The sequence below is a fragment of the Mustela putorius genome, unplaced genomic scaffold, assembly GCF_011764305.1.
Source record: "Mustela putorius furo isolate JIRA1106 unplaced genomic scaffold, ASM1176430v1.1 tig00000224_pilon_pilon_pilon, whole genome shotgun sequence".
In the NCBI taxonomy this organism is placed as follows: domain Eukaryota; kingdom Metazoa; phylum Chordata; class Mammalia; order Carnivora; family Mustelidae; genus Mustela; species Mustela putorius.
Window position 1 is genome coordinate 19,897,045 of NW_025421321.1, and position 17,324 is coordinate 19,914,368.

Genomic DNA, 17,324 nt, shown 5'->3' on the forward strand with positions numbered 1-17,324 from the left:
CTTTCTAGGTGTTAAAATGCCAATTACTAACATTTCTCCTTCTTGTCAGGGGATATACGTTTATTTCCATTTATAAAATGGTTTACTCCTCAATTAATAAAAGTTAGTTTATATAATCAAAGGTTCTGTGTGGCAGACTGAATGCTAAATGCTCTCCATGCTGTGTCTTTTATCAGCACAACAATGTCATGAGTATTTACCATTAGTCACACCATTTTGCAGGTGCAAAAAGTCAAGTACACAGAGGTTCAGTGCTTTGTTTTTGATTACACAGCAAGTGGCTAAACTCAGACATCCTGACTTGCAAAGTTTGGTCAAGGAAGTGGGAGATTTTAGTGTGTTCCTAGATGTGATACTTTTCTTTCTACTAGTTTTCTTTCTTTGATGGCCTCTGTCTGTATTGGCATCTTCAATACACCCTTTTTTAACCTGAAAAATTAATAAAGTCTTGTCTTTCCTATTTTGTTACCAATGCCAGGATTCTTGGGTTAGGAGTTGACAATGATGACAGTGATTCAATCAACAAGTCCAATGACAGGAGGAGACCTGCAGACTCAAGTCTAGTGTAGCATTTGCTGCTCCTTGGGGCATATGAACCAACAGAGAAAGCATATGGCTCTTCACGGAGGCAGCATGTCCTGTCATGTGGTATTATTCAGAATATGCTGGGTCACTGATATCATTTGAGGAAAAGTACTTAATACCAAGAAAATTCCACAGGAAACCAATTCTATTACCAATTCTATTCTTGTGATAAAAATCACAAGAAAGCATGATTTCATTCCTCCCGGATTTCCTATTCCCATAAGAGATGGACTTACCCTCTATTTTGCTGAACGTATATCCCATTTCTTTCTTCAGGGTTGGTAAATATTTTTAAAATGAAAACAAAGGCTCTTATGGTATTTTAGCATTTTCTAATAAGGACCTCTGATATGAAAGGTTATTAGTGTTTCAAAGTGGGATACATGTAGACTGATTAAGAATTTATTGTGTACTCATTATTGAAAAGATTTTTCTGTTACTCAATATAGGAAGGTTCTGTATTAGCAGTCATGTACTTTTTGCATACTTTCAAGTATGCTTAATCTAACATAACAAACTCATTCATCTCTTAAGTAATTATTATAAGCAGCCAATCATGTGTTAGTTAAGATGTTGGAATAGAGCCTGTTCTCTCTAACCTCAGTAGGGACTGTGGCTCATTTCTTTACTCAGATCATATCTGTATGCCTTATGAGGGCCTTACCAGAAGACAGAATAAATCATCTACTGGCAAGAAGCCAATCCCAGCAGCAACAGGTCCCCCATTCCTCAGTGGGTTTATTATCATTATTTGTTATACCCTCAGTATGTGCCAGGCACTCTGCTAATCACTCCGTATGCGTCATATTCTTTCAATCTTGTAACAACTCCATTCTCCCCATTTTACAGACTAGGAAATTGAGTGTCAGAGAGACTAAGTAACTTTCCCAAGACCAGGAAGGGATGCAACTCAAACTAGTTCTTCTGACTCCAAAGGGACAGCCAGAACTAATATTCACTCCCTGTTGCATATCACGATGCTTAAAAATGCTTTTAAGAGCTTTTCTAATGTGTGACAATGATCCATTCTATTTTATTGTTAAAAAAAAAAAATCCAGTGGTGCCTGTCAGTTAAGCATCTGCCTTAGGCTCATGTTATGATCCCAGGTCACAGGGATGGAACCCCATAACAGGCTCCATACTCACTGGGGACTCTGCTTCTCCTTCTGCTACCCTCCTCCCTCATTCTCTCTCTCTCTCTCTAATAAATACATACAATTAAGAAAAAAATTCCAAAATCACAGAAAGGTTAAAATAGTTCACATTGAAAAAAAAAAATGGTGTTGTGAAAACAAATAAAAATCACCTTTTATTATTTTGTTTCCTACTGGTTTCCTGGTAGGAACCAATTTTGGTGAATGAAATACCTTGAAAGGGGGACTCACTTTCATTGACCAAGACCTGAATATCCCGCACAACCTGACCAAACTTCAGACAGGCTTCTTCCTGCCTCTGGGCTCCTGGCCTCCCTTTCTTTTGTGCATTTACTTTAGAAAACTTGTAATTTCAATTTTCTTCTCTGCCCCTTTGATATGTAAATATTTTAAAAGCCTCTTGCTAGTGTTAGAACCCAGGATTCGTTTTCTCAAGGACCCAAGAGCTGTCTCTTTGAAATATAACCTTCAAGGGTGATAACTCCCCATCTCCCAATTTCTGTGGGAAGTTAGGAGCCTACCTTGGAGCAGGAGTTGTAACACCACCTCCGGTCATGAAGATATTTGAAGGAAAAGGATTACTTTTCCTTTGGGTGAAGCCATTTAGCAAAACACAGGTGGTCTACGATCCTTCCATGGAAGCTCTTATAAACTCTCCAGTCTTCTTTTTGTCAGTTGAGTTGAGTTTGAGGTGAGCTCTGGTTGAGTTCTGGCCTCCATGTATTACAATAATCTTGAATAAATCTTCCTTGCATGTTTAATTTGCCCCATGTAATTTTTGTTTTGATATTGTTGCTCTCAGAAGAACACGGGAAAAGCGAGTATAAATGATGTCTAATGACTTTCTTCTGTTTTAACCATACAGCATTCAGTTTTATTCTAGTTTTCTGGACAATTAAATTTACATGGGAAAAAAATGATTCCTGCACCACAATGTTATACACTGAGTGCCTACTAGCCCATCAATGCCCCAAATACAGGTGCTTGCCCTGCCCCTTTATGATTAGCTGGGCCCTGACTCTATATGATTGGCTTTCAGTGTAGTCTGGTGCTTAGGAGATACTCTAGATGTTTCCAAAAATGAAGTCCTAATTATTGCTGTTTTTCTGGCTATAGCACAAAATTTCCATTTTAACAGCAATGTATTGGCTATTATGGCTAATTAAACTTGCTTTTGAATAATTACATAATACATACACAAAATTTAAATGTAGCACAAAATTATCTTCTAATCAGGCTTTAAAAATATGATCTAATAAGTGATATATTCCTTTAAATGATTGTGATTACTTATTTAATGAAAAGATGCGCCTTGTTCAGTATACATATCTTTATTCCTAATGTGGTTAATGGGATCACTTCAATAGAAATCCTTTGATCTTTTCTCAAAATAGCGCACTGAAAAGCCACTCAAAATTGCATGGTAATTGCAGCAAATTTAGCCTAATGAATAGTAATACATTTAAAGGACCTTTTGCCATCAAATTTAAATTTCTGCCAGCCATGGAATTATTTAAATGAACATTTAAAAAATTAATCTTATATTTGTGAGATGCCTGAATTCTAGAACAATCTTCTGCATTCCAAGAAATTAAAAGCTCACCTTTTCTAAATTCGAGAGTGTTCAAGCTCTCTTATCTTATAAAAAGTAACTTAATCTTTCTGTCTCCCTAGCTATGAAAATACTTCATAGTTTTGTAAAATAATGAAATATAATGTTTATGAAGTACTAAGAACAATGGCAAACAGTATAAATCTTCTCTAAAACCGGTTATTAATGTTATCTATCATTATTCGTATAACCTGAGCCCCACTCAATGTGATGTCACTGCTGGGCAATCAACAGGTATTCTCTGAGGGGGCTGTCCTGATTACCTTATCCCCATTAGTTCAGCAAGTGCTTAAGAGATTGGCCACAAAAATGACAAACCTTTCCCTCTGCTTCAATTTTTTTGTTAGTAAGCTTTCCTTTTTCTCATTTAAAAATAGTTTGATCTAAAAGTGGCCCCATATCCTATTAGGTCCCCCTCCACCCCCACCCACAAATAGAAAGAGCACAGACAAATCATTCTAAGCATTATAAATTTACGAGGAGATTGTCCTTCCTAAGTGGGATCCCAGGAAACAGGAAGCTGGTCCTGTTTCCTGTGTAACAAATGACAATTTAGAGTTACTCATCGGGAAGCTCCCACACCAAAGAGCTTCGTTATCTTCATTTATAGTCTCAGCCTTAGGTATAGTCTTAGATGTCATCTCCTCTAATTTCTTCCGGAGTTTGGAGAAAGGGGTCTGTTTAGAAGAGGGCCTCAAAACTAAGGGCACAGGCAGGCTTAAGGACCATTTTGGAACATGAAGTGGTTTGCAGGGCTGCCATTTTGTCAGCTTACTAAGTGAATCAAAAACATGAGATTTCAAAGAACTCTGTTTTACAAAGCCTTCTTTTCATGTGGGGAAAAAGGTCTTGGAAAATATGTATATTCACATAATACAAACTGTAATAACAGCAAACATTCCTATAGCATGTATTACGACCAAGACACTGTTCTACAACATGTTTTCCACATATTAATTCACTTAATCTAAGAACCGTATCTCTGGGCTGAGAGAAAAGCACAAAAGTTGCAAGTCTTTTTTGAGAAGTGTGAAGAAAAAGTCATCCTCTTGTCCCCTGTCCAGGCTGCTGAAACTGGGCATTTTAGGGCAATGGTGGCCTGTGACCTAGTTACTTCATTCCAAAAGGTGGGGTTCAATTAGACCTCCTAAATTGTATAGCCACACTCTCATATTCTCAAACACTAAATTTATACCAATGTGAAGTTGTCACCCAACGCTAACCATGCAGGCCTGTGTGGCTGGAGTCAAGTTTAATTGAGTTCCATGTGTTCTCACCCAGGGGGTTGCTCCCAATCCAGTTTCAACATGTACACTTCCCATCAGGAGGCCTGAGTGGTTTCATCAGTTGCCCACCAATTTTCGGCCAGGAAAAGTAACAGCATTACGTAAAAGGGAAAAAATAGCTTGGATATTCTTTTTTTATATACCTGAACTGGGAAAATGAAAAGCAACCATTTATGTTCTACTTCATGCCAGGCGTTGTAGTTGGTGCCTTTAGTACACTTGTTTTAATTCTTGCAACAACAGGAGAAATAGGGGAATATTTTAATGTCAAAGATGAAGAACCCAGCAATCATAAAGAATCACTGAAAAAGCGCGTGGCGTAGAATGAAAGATGTTCTTTTGCAGAATGGAACTGAAGGTGTAAATGTTCTATTTTTGTTCCCAGAGCTTAAGACAGCAAAGGGTGGTGAAGTAGGACTTCATATTACTTGATCAATGGTGAAACTGAAAATCCACCAAATATATAACTTCCCTCCTCATTAAGAGTTTTGAGTGGAACCACATAGTGATTCAAATTTATCAAACACTTGATAAAAAGGTAGGCTTTACTGTTGTTCAAGAAGGTGCCAGATTTTCCCCGTTTCCTTAATAGCACCTTAGGAAGAAACCTAAATGAGCATAACCCATTTTCACAGAAGAAACTATTTTTTCAAGAGAGGGTGGGTCCAGGGTGATTAGAGAACCTTCATATGTAAATATTCAGGGATTCTGAAAGAGTTTAGTGTGAAATACAGGGAAGATTTGGTCAATCTACTTGTAAAAGTAATTATGCATCTTTTTATAAAAATATCTTCTTTTGTTGGGAAGCTTGGGTGGCTCAGCCAGTTAAGCCACTGGCTCTTGGTTTTGGCTCCGGTCATGTTCTCAGGGTCCTGGGGTGGAGCCCTGCATCTGCCTCTGGACTCAACAGGGTGTCTGCTTAAAGATTCTTTCCCTCTGACCTTATCCCCACTCTTTGTCTCTCTCAAGTAAATAATCTTTAAAAAAATCTTCTTTCACTTGTTTAAGGATTAGGAAAAGGGCATAGCAGATATATATATTTCTGAATATTTAATTCAGCATGTAACTTTCCTAAAAAAATCAGGTTCCTAAAATATGACCTGCTAATATCTGAAATGATTTCTATCAAGTTATATCTAACAGTAAAGTCTAATAACAGCAGCAACTATAGTTTTTTTTTTTTTTTAATTTATTTGACAGACGGACATCACAAGTAGGCAGAGAGGAAGGCAGAGAGAGAGGTGGAAGCAGGCTCCCTGCTGAGCAGAGAGCCTGACATGGGCTTGATCCCAGGACCCTGGGATCATGACCTGAGCTGAGGGCAGAGGCCCAACCCTCTGAGCCACCCAGGCGCCCCGCAACTACAGTTTTTGTCCATGTTATTTTATGTTTGTATTCAAGAAGAAAGAAAACCAGAAAAATACATTTAAGAAAACCAGTACGTCGGTACACCAAGAAACAAAGACGTGCAGGAGGGGCATCCTATAATGAAACAATATTCAGATTAGAATGGGATTAAAAAAAAACACTGCTATTCAAAAAATATTTGGAAAATGGAAAAAAATCATATATACTAATGATTTCATAAGAAGCTATCACAAATAACCAAGTCTGCCAAAAGAGCATCACTGGATGAATGATAAAGATGGGTATGAAGAAAATCATAGGGAATTGGACAGAAAAAGCTAATGTAGAAAAGAGTTCTCACTTACAAAATATAATGGAGAAAGAGGTGCACTCATGAAATACATCATCAAGACACTACCAAGGAAAGGTAAGATCACAAGAAGAGCCTACAGTGAAAGATGACATTGAAGCAACAGAATTTGAGGTTTACATCTTAAGAGAATTGATGAACTGAGAGCTATGGAGAGTGGAAAGAAATAGTGAGGGAGAGGATGGGATGTTCCAGTAGACTTGGTGCAAGAGTATGGAAGGAGTTGCCATCACATAGTCAGCAGCTGCTGCGCCCTGTCCACTGGGCAACGGACTCTGATGAGTGGAATAAAATGAAAATTCACTCAGCAAACCCATGCAGGGAGCAAGATGAACAGGGTTCCTGCTTTGCGGAGCGATGCAAGCTGTGCATTAAGGAACAAGTAACAGGCAAACCAGATTCGTTCTGATGGTGATAAGTATGAAGAAAATGGGACAGAAAGAGAATCTAGAGTATGGCTATTAACAAACTGCTTCTCACTTTCCATCATGCTACAACATGAGAAAACAGAGGTCTGGTGAATAAGGAGAGAGGATGACAAAAAACCTCTCCCTTTCTCTCCTTTCTTCTTCTCTGCATACCCTCACTATTGTGTTCTTAGGGCCAGTGTCCCCAGAGAAAGGGGGAGACAGTAAGCTGGTCTATAAAGAATGGTTAATAAGACCTGTAAGCAGTGGCTAGAAGAACTGAATCATTTAGCTGTGCTCAGGAGGAAAAAAAAATTGCAAATTTTAAGTGTAATCAGAGTTCTCAACTGAATTTGCTAGGTACTCAGGGTGAGAATTCTACATACAAAAAGGATGATGACCTATACTCGGTCAGCAAAAGAAAAACTGAGGCCAGAGGAAAACCAATTACAGCAAGTACTGTAATTGGGAAGACTCTATACCACTTTCAGCACTATGTTAATATAGTAAGAAACACTGCAAAAATCAACATTCTCTCAAGAAAATGCTAATTGGGAAAACAAAAGCAAACACAAATATAAACAGACACACACCCGCACACACCCCAACATACAAACATACTAGACTTTGTTTTATCAACAATCCATGCTAGAGGATTTCAGAGAAAATCATATATAAAAACAAATGTCAATATGGAGTATTACTGGGCCATCAAAAAGGATAAATACCCACCATTTGCATCCACATGGGTAGAATTGGAAGGGTTTATGTTGGGTGAAGTAAGGCAAGCAGAGAAAGACGATTATCATGTGGTTTCACTCATATATGGATCATAAGGAATAGAGTCGAGGACCATAGGGAAAGGGAAAGAAAACTGAATGGGAAGAAATCGGAGAGGGGGACAAACCATGAGAGACCCTGGACATCAGGAACCAAACTGAGGGTTACAGAAGGGAGGTGGGTGGGGGATGAGGGAACTGGGTGATGGATGTCAAGGAGGATATGTGTGCCGATGAGCACTGGGTGTTATATGCAACTAATGAACCACTGAACAGTATATCAAAAACTAATGGTGATACATTGGCTAGTTGAGCATAATAAAAAATTTAAAAATATTTTTAAAAAATGTCATGATCGGACATGTGAAAGTCAGAGAAATTTAAAAAAGAAGAAATTTAGGAAAGGAGAAGGCAAAGAAATGGGGCTGATGTAATAGAGAAAAAAGAAATAACCAAATAACCTTTTTTTTTTTTTTTTAAACTAACACAGAAAGAATGAGAATACCAGTGGGAAAAAAGGCAGGAAGTTGGCAAAGGAGCCCAGGATGGTATCATGAAGTGACCCTATCTGTCCAGACAACCAAAAGGGAATTGTTGCAGAGACCAATAAACTGTTGGAACGGAATGGATGATCACCAGTGTTCTCACCACATTCTGGAGGCCAAGAATTTTGATGGGTGAGGTGGAGAGGCCATGACCTGTCGACATCTCCTGATCTTCTCTTGCCGAGGTAGGACTGAGTCCCTGCTCCTTGCTGCCACCTAGTGCTCAGGGTATGTGGCTACAATCAGTGGGACGTGATTCCCCCGAAGATGCAGGATAGGCATCCTGAGCCATTTTTAAAAATTCAGATATCAGAATAGTGGATTCATTTGAAAGAAATATACTTAAGAAGAAGACCAATTTGTTATTGTATGGTGACATGAACTTCTTCTGGGATTCCTGTGACAGCTACAGGTCATGAGCTAACTGACCAGGGATAGTCTATATTCGTCTCCCTCGCCTTTTTTACCTAACCAAGAAAATTACTGAATTTGAAGAAATGCCGCTTTACAGAGGAAATGAATGGAAATGACCCTGATATTAAGTATTATGAATATCTGGAAGCAAACCCGGCCTATGATTCACTCATTTTCAGAGTTAAAAGCCAACAACTTAATGATAAAGGGCTGCTTTGGAAACATTATTTTTGTGTTAGTCAGTCACACCTATCACAAAGAAGGAGGAGAAATTATGCATCGACTAGAGTTAAAACGCACCAGCTTACACTTTAGGGAGACGCCGCAAGAATCAAATATTTCTCGATTAAATGTATCAAGGATTCTACCTGCTGTTTGTTTGACTACTACCATAATACTCTTTCTTCTGAAATTCAGAAATTTATCACTTAAGATAATTTGCTGGCAGAGTGAGTGGTGGGGACTTTTTATCAGTAGAAAGGTCAAATAATTTTCCACAGTGCACTGCCATTTTTAAGCTTTACAATTTTACTATAGGTGACCCAAGGGAAAGCTCATTATACCATTATACACAAAAATTACACTGTGAGTTAATGGAATGTGAACAGTAAGGCACCAGCCTTGTGTGCTGTCCCCCACTGCTTTTTCTGAAATACCTAATCTTAGTGGGTTTTGTTTTTAAAATTTGTTTTTCAATAAATTGTGGGGGAATTTTTGCACATGAAGAGCAAAACCCCTTGTCTCACAATGAGACATTGTTCAATGGAGTGGGCTTCTAGATAGAAATGCAAGGCTATTCTAAGGACGACAGCATGCAATACAGATTTAGAGTAAAGCAAAAAAAGTAAGAAAAAAAGTCGACTAACCTAACCCACCTGAGCTCGGCTCACAGGGGTCAATGTCCTCGTCATCGCTGGGACATTCTGCTGACGCCACAAGGATGTCGTCGGTGGTCTGTAAAAGAATCACATCGAGTAGATTAATTTTTTTGTCTTTTAATTTTTAAATTTTTATTAACATATAATGTATTATTAGCCCCAGGGGTACAGGTGTGTGAATCGCCAGGCTTACACACTTCACAGGTGAGTAGATTAATTTAAAGGGACCTAGCAGATATGCTCATCTTTCTCCCAGTGACAAATGAAACATCGTTTGTGTTTTCCTGATAGGCTGAGAAACCAAATTCAGTATTTCCCTTTCCAAGGACACAGAGCCTACATTTTTCGACCTATTTTAGATCTCCCATGGAAGTATTTGCATATTTGTGAAAATCTGATTGCAACTTGTTTTACATAAGCACACAGAAATGGTGACAGCCAACTTGCAGTACCCATTCATCCAACTGCACAGAGAAGCTGCACACGGTAGCATACAGGGGTTTAAAACAACCTGGCATAAGCAGATGATTTGAAATTTATTACAACCCTGGAGTGCTACAAAGTATGCATCAGTAGGCTTTATGCAGTACTTGTGCTTAGCTTCCTAAAAGCAGAATAGCTATAACCTTTTATATTCATGACCAGGTAGAATTTGATGAATCTTTGAGATATAGTTTGTCATTATTAGGGAACACAGATTAAGCAGAGAATATATTTCACTGATGCATTAAAGGGAAGCAAATATAGTCCATTTGAGGAAGTGTGTGTGTGTGTGTGTGTGTGTGCGTAGCTTTCACACTTGATTCTTAGTTTTGCAATATTCAGTAGCGGGTATCATTTCACTGTTGTCCTTTTCATTATTAAGGTTTTTTCATTATTACGCTTTTCATTGAAAAGCGTATGGGGGGTTGATATTTTATGGCAAAAAGGATAGAGGTGACAGTTTTCTCTGTGACAGTTTTCTCTGTGACATTCATTGCACTTACAGCAAAAAAGATAACCATCACTGTAATAAAAAGCAGAGTGTGTAAATCCTAGCAGTTAGCCACATAATCAACACATTTACAAGCACCAAAGGTTGTCCTTTACTGCCACTTACAAGGAGCAGTAAACTCGGCATAAATATCGCATAGAAATTGTGAAGGTTTGCATCAGATTTGGCTAATGCTAAAGTAACAAAGAATTCAATGCATAAGACAAAATATCTCATTAGTTTGGCTAAGGATTAAAGATAATTTTTAGATGACACTCAGAACCACAATACTGATGATGTCCTTATTTAAAAATGGAATTACAGTAATATAGATTCTACATGAAAGAAAAAAAAAGGAAAATGGTATGACTCATTTTCCTTAAAGGAGGACTTAGTATAGTCAGAGATTAAAATATAAACAAATAAATGTTAGGAAATTTATGCCTTTTGAAAAATGAAGACGAAGGATAATATACTTCTGTGACAAAACTCAGCTTAAAATTCTTTCAAGTGCAGGGTCTTTAATTACTGAAAAATAAAGAATTTGTTCAGATGCTACTACATCATCATGTAACTTTAAACAAACACAGGCATTTAAATAGCATTTTTGAGATGGTTTCAGGTTATTTTGCGCTTCATTCTCCTGAGAGACCGCTGGGTGACTGGATTCGTTGATTTTGCTGCTATTATTTTAAAAGAGTTAGTTCAAAGTATCAGTTTTCCTGGAATTGTAACTGTTCATGTCAGTGATAACTACCAGCAATTGGTGCTCTGGTCACACAGGTATCTTTCATTAAAGTGAGCTTTAAAAGGCAAAACCCATCCTCCTTTTGGCACCAGCACATTTTGCAGGATAACATCCAAACAGACTTGATAATAGCAAGTTACTGGATTATGAGGCCATGCAGGCCAATTTTTCCAATTCACCCCAGAGCAGATTATCTGGTTTTTATATTTTGTTTGTTTGTTTTTAGAGTCAACTTAAAAGTGGAAAGCTTTTTATTTATTTATTTATTTTAAAGAGTAGATACTCTTTAAAGTTACTTTCAAGGTTACAAGAGAATTTCTCATTGCCCTTGAGGAATTTTAATTATATTGATGAAATTAGTATAGGCTTGTTGTTCTCTTCTTGACGGGGGTGGGGAGGAGGATGAGAATAAATTTTTTTTTAATCCTGTGTTTCTCATCCCAGGAATGATGCTGCTCCCTTTCTCCTCCTTTACCTGGGGCTTGTGGTGGTCGTGGTGGGGGCATTTGGTAAAGTCTGCAGACATCACAGCTGGGCTGGGGACTCTTGGGGGACTGTCTGCTACTATTAGAATCCAGTGAGATTCCGATTCTAATAGGAAGTTAACAGCAGCTTCCCTTGCAGAGACACAACCTATCCTGTGCATGCAACCACCCTCTCAGCACAAAGAATTTTATGAATCACAATGTCAGCAGTGCGGAAATTGTAAAAGTCTGCTTTAAAAGTGTAAAACTTGTTCTGAGCCTTATTTTTCTCATCTGAAAAAATGGAGGGATAAAAGTTCCTATTGTTGTAAGGATTAGCCAGAAAAATTACCTAAAATAAGACCACATTGTAAATGCTCATAAAGTTTGTGATATTATCAACATAATTGTTGTTATTTCAATAAATGTAGCACTGATTTAATCTTCTTTTGCACTATATATAAGTAATATAATTTTAGATATTAAACCGGAAGTGGTATGTGTGAATTATTCTCAAACTTCCAGATCTCACATTAGTATTTATATCAAAATACAGTAGCTATATTGGTACTTTGTTGAACTAAGCTCCCATCTTTTACTGCCTAGATTTACATTTTGAATAGAAATCAAACATCAAATATAAATAATGAAGGCTGCTTCTTAAAATAAATTCATGGGCTAAAAATGTGGGACTCAGTGGATAGTGTTTCATGAAGACTAAATTATTTAAGCCACACAAGCTAACTTTTGTTTTAAAGTTGACCTATTTTCTACATAGGAATAATTCCACAGCAAACAAAAAGTGTGAGAATGTTCTCAGTGTTATCTTTCACAAAACCCAGCACCTAAAATAACAGAAAACATCATAAAATAAATAGTACCTTCTATAGCCCTCCTACAGTAGAAAAAAAAATCACTGTATAAATATGACCTTACTATAAAACTGTATTTTAGTTTTTAATGTACTTTTTCTGTATAATGAATACACATTCTTGTTTTTCATATTTATTCTCCTCAGAAATAGAAAACCAGCAATAGTCTTCTGAATAAAAGATCTTGAATCAATAGATGCCTTGGCAGAAATCATCACTTCATGAAAAATCAGGAAGTGGCTCAAGAGTAGGGAAAAAAAATCAAATCTCATTTCGGAGGCTGAATTAACTGAACAATATTCTAGCCAAAGCTGTGTAATTTAAATTTAATTCCCTGTGTTTGGAGCTGCCTCTCTATGACACGCTGTTGAGAGAGTGGTAGAAAGAAACTCAAATATGTCACATTAATCAATTCTATTCTTCGGTATACTTTCCCTGATGTTTATAACCTTTTTCAGAAAAGAGACAACCTGCTGAAAGAGACAGAATAGTAATCAAGCAAAAGCATTAGCTTTACATAACCGTCCATTTAGATAAATGTCCCTAACTGGGCATTTAACCACTCACAGGTCAACATGCCAGGCTGGTCTTCCCTAATTCAGAAGGGCCCATACACTCACATGGCAAGCATCTATTCTCATTCAAAATGTCTACTCAAAATATCTAGGTTTCCTTACCTTTAGGGGAAAAAAATGATGTGGACAGACTTTAAGAAATAAAGGTACTGAAACCTAATTCATTATGCTCTGTGGGAAAACACCAACATGTTACAGAATACAGAAATATAATCAGGATGGGGGAGAAAGGATGTGTATAGCAAAAAATTACAACTTATTTCACTTATGGGACAGCCATGGTTATTAAGAGAGACACCATTTGGTGGGTTAGAAAGTAGAGAAAGTGGTGTATTTTTGTTCTTTCTTACTTACAGGCATCCTCCCCCCCCACCAACCTTTTACGGTGGAAATTGCTGCACAGTCACTTGCTATCACTTAAAAAAAAAATACAGCACAAATGCGTATCTGTGTGGCAAAGAGGTATGATGAGAGGGTAGATAAACTTCATCTGTAAGGTTATATCTCTACTAAGAACAGCAACCCTATACTTTATTCCTCATGATAATCAGCTTTACTGAAGACTGATACATTCTGATGAGAATGCCCACAAGAAAACTCTATCAGGACAGACTTGCTTTGTTGAGGAAAAGAAGGAACTCCCACTACGCAGAAGGATGTCCACCATGAATTTGATGTCCACAAAGAAATTCATGATTTACTTTAAAATTGTGATTATAACTTTGTTTCTAAAGGGCAAGAGTTTATCTGGCTATACATCCAAATACAAGGTTGAGAATCATTGTCTCAAGCAATGGTGCTCCCTGGTATAGCAGGATTGAGCCTAATCTTTCACTACTGTGATGGACATTTAAACTGAATTGATCGAGCTGATGGACAGGGTGAGTATGGAACTAGCTGATATGAGACATGTTTTGGTAACTGAGGGACACCTGTTCTTGCTGATACTTTTGTCTGTGTGAAGCTATTCTGGAAGTGAAAGAGCATTCATGTCTGGCTTGCAGGACTGAATCTGATAGTCTCTCCAGAAAAGATTTATTGCTAGGCAGGGTTCCATGGGGGGCGGGGGGGAAGTCGAGATTCAGAATTAGTGTTACAAATTGCCCAAGCCAAGGTCCAATGCATTGCACTGATAAACCTGTAAGACGAGAAGTTTCTAGGAGTTGGGGGAAGTGACAAATTTTAAGAGGAAAACTGCAGAAAAACAACCCCATTGTAGTACATATGGACAATTTCCAAACCATGGGTCAGTTTGGCCAAATCGAAGCAATAAAGAAGTACATCCAATTGGCAGTTTTAGTTAATCAACAACCCTATTAAAGGTGCACAATGAGTTTAGAGACTGCATAGATTCTATGGTAGCTTCCACAGAAATCTCAATCAAGCTTTTGGTTCTTATTTGTCAATTATTTCTCTGAGTAGTAGATGCCATGTAAAGATGTCAATCCCATGGCTAACTAATCTCATAAAAATAAAAGCAATGAACTATGATCCAACATGTGAAGCGTAGCTCCAGCACATGAATAACAAAAAAACTGAGGATCAATTAGTTACCAACAAATATAAAACACCTCATCTATGCACAGCATTTTCAGGTGGGTACAAGATATGGTCACTACCTAACAAGGTGTAAATTATGTTTCCTGCCCCCAAATAACTTATTGTGCCTGCTCTATTCTAAAGCATGGGGGAAAAAAATCACTCACTGATACAAATAATAATCAATTCAATTAAAATAGCTTGTTTTTCTTGAAATGCAGCAGTGCTCCCCTATTACTTCATTAAGTATTCACCAACAACATGGTTATGCAGAATGCAGGTGGAGGTGCTATTATTCTGAGCATTAGAGTTAAGTGCATGCTCAAAAAAATACCCGTTTGTACACTCATTTACCCAATTGGAATGTTTGAACATTGGCATTCATGAATATTTAGGGAAAAGCTTAAATATCTCTGAAAACAGCCAGCTTTCACATTTCTTTAACATTTTTTTTTCCCAGTTGGTGCCTAAGGTTATTACAAAAAATGACCATAAATCAGCTGTCTGCTTGGGGAAAAGACAGACTTGAAAGCCATGCAATTTTCTTCAAAAATTTTGTCACTATTTAAAATGTGGATTGGATAGAAAAACCATGGAAAAGAGACCATGACATCTCACTCATTTAAACATGCATTTTTATGTGCATTCAATACTGGTCATCCTGACAGGTAAAACTCAAAGGGGAAGATAGGGGTGAGGAAATAATGCCACAAAAAATGAATTTAAAGGAACTATTGAAGAAAGAAAAGAATTGGATTTCTGCTTAGTCAAAAAAGATCATATTTTAGAAAAGTTATGCAAAGTTGCAAACGTGCAAAAGAGAAACCTAGTGTCAGAAAACTTGAAATTAAATTTATATTTTAAAAAAGATAGTATTTCTCTTGTACTTTCTCTTTAAGCTGCTAATGATCTTGATGGCAATATTGCATTTTCATTTTTAGCCAAAGAAATGTAAAAGAGCTGGCCAAAAGACAAAGTTAAAGTCCAGTTTGAATTTTCAGACAGGGATTATAATAATCTGTTCTTCTGGATTCTCATTCATTAGAACATGGGGTATAAAAGCCTCAAAGACTGCTGGAAGTGGAGCGAAGATGCTGAAGGGGAAACCAGAATACACCTGTTATCAACTCTCTTCTCTCTCTATTCAGTTTGCTTTTGGACAAGGCACTTTCTGAAATGTGTTTGGCCATTTCCAAATTGAATGAACACTGAGAGATGTTTACAATGTAAATCTAGGCTTTTAGCGAAGTCAATATGACTCTCTACTCCAACTATTATGACTGAATGAACTAATTAGTCACACAGGTTGAACTGAAAATCATTATGGGGGTAATGATGCCAAAACAGATTTTTTTTTTATCAGTGTAAAATGCCAATGATTCAACTAACATGTCTCCAAAATTCAAGCTTATGTTGTTGGCATTTAACACGTTAAGGGATAGAATCATGTTTTAGCCAAGCAGTCACATATCTTCCTGCATTGCACCAGACCTTAGTGATCATTAGTCTGACCACTTCATTTTACATATCAGGAAACAGAAGCTGCAAAATTAAGTGTTTTTGTTTGAACACAATTATAGTGTCAATTAGTGGCACAACTATGAGACTATACTGACCTCAATAAATTGTGTTTGTCTCTTTATCTTATCCCAGATGACTTCTAACTATCCATTCATCACCCATCCATCCATCCATCCATCCAACCATCATCCATCCATCCAAAACCATTTTGTTCTTTAAAGGATGTAATATGATCTACAAAGATACACGATGAAATACATTTCACATAAGTTAAAAGGTGGCAAAAGAGATTATTGGGTTTCAGATAAGTAACCACTAAAATTATTACAAAGAAAAAACACACACTTATAAGGAGACACACACACAGCTAATTGCACCGTTGATATGGCAGCACACTAAATAGACACTAAAGAGGGAACAAAATGAATGCTAGTGTTTAGTTTTTTAAAATCTGGTTATAAAAAAATCAAATATTGATATAATCACAGTTTTTTAAAGTTTTTTTAAAAGATTTTATTTATTTATTTGACAGAGAGAGAGAGAACAAAAGTAGGCAGAGAGACAGGTGGTGGGGGGCAGGAAGCAGGCTCCCCGCTGAGCAGAGAGCCTGATGTGGGGCTCGATCCCAGAACCCTGAGATCAAGACCTGAGCCAAAGGCAGAGGCCCAACCCACTGAGCCACCCAGGTGCCCCAGTCACAGTTATTTTGAAGTAATACCTGAAGGTTCTTTATTTACTTGTTGTGATCTTTTCTTAGGTGCTTAAAGACTTACACATCATGTCTCTTGTTTCTATACAAAATGTGTAACTAAATTTGGGAGGACAGAAAGAAATAGAAAATTATTGAAAATTCTCCTGCTTATTCTTTCTCCTTGACTTAGAACACTGCAGGCCAGGGCACCTGGGTAGCTCAGTGGATTAAGCCTCTGCCTTCAGCTCAGGTCATGATCTCAGGGTCCTGGGATCAAGCACTGCATCAGGCTCTCTGCTCAGCAGGGAGCCTGCTTCCCCCTCTCTCTCTGCCTGCCTCTCTGCTTACCTGTGATCTCTCTCTGTGTGTCAAATAAATAAATAAAATCTTAAAAAAAAAAAAAAAAAGAACACTGCTGGCCATTCTGGCTACAAAATTACTTCAGTGAGGGGGTATCCAGGGCCGGGGTGAGGGTCAGCTAGTTAAGCATCTGACTCTTGATTTCAGCTCAGATTGTGATCTGATGAACTGAAGAACTGAGCTCCATTCAGACTCCGCACTCAG

The 17,324-nt window shown here is 37.6% G+C and overlaps 1 protein-coding gene across 29 annotated transcripts in view; it reads right to left on the bottom strand.

Annotated features, from left to right (window-relative positions):
- Positions 1-17,324, bottom strand: part of NRXN1 (neurexin 1) — a 1,166,360-nt gene that overhangs the window by 16,814 nt on the left and 1,132,222 nt on the right. For 19 of the 29 annotated variants that reach the window (XM_004752835.2, XM_004752837.2, XM_004752839.2 and 16 more), the window contains one exon: positions 9,366-9,453. In XM_004752835.2, the coding sequence (XP_004752892.1) occupies positions 9,366-9,453 (88 nt within the window). The remainder of the gene's footprint in view (positions 1-9,365; positions 9,454-17,324) is intronic. The other 10 variants (XM_045077824.1, XM_045077822.1, XM_004752834.2 and 7 more) reach the window with 1 other exon arrangement.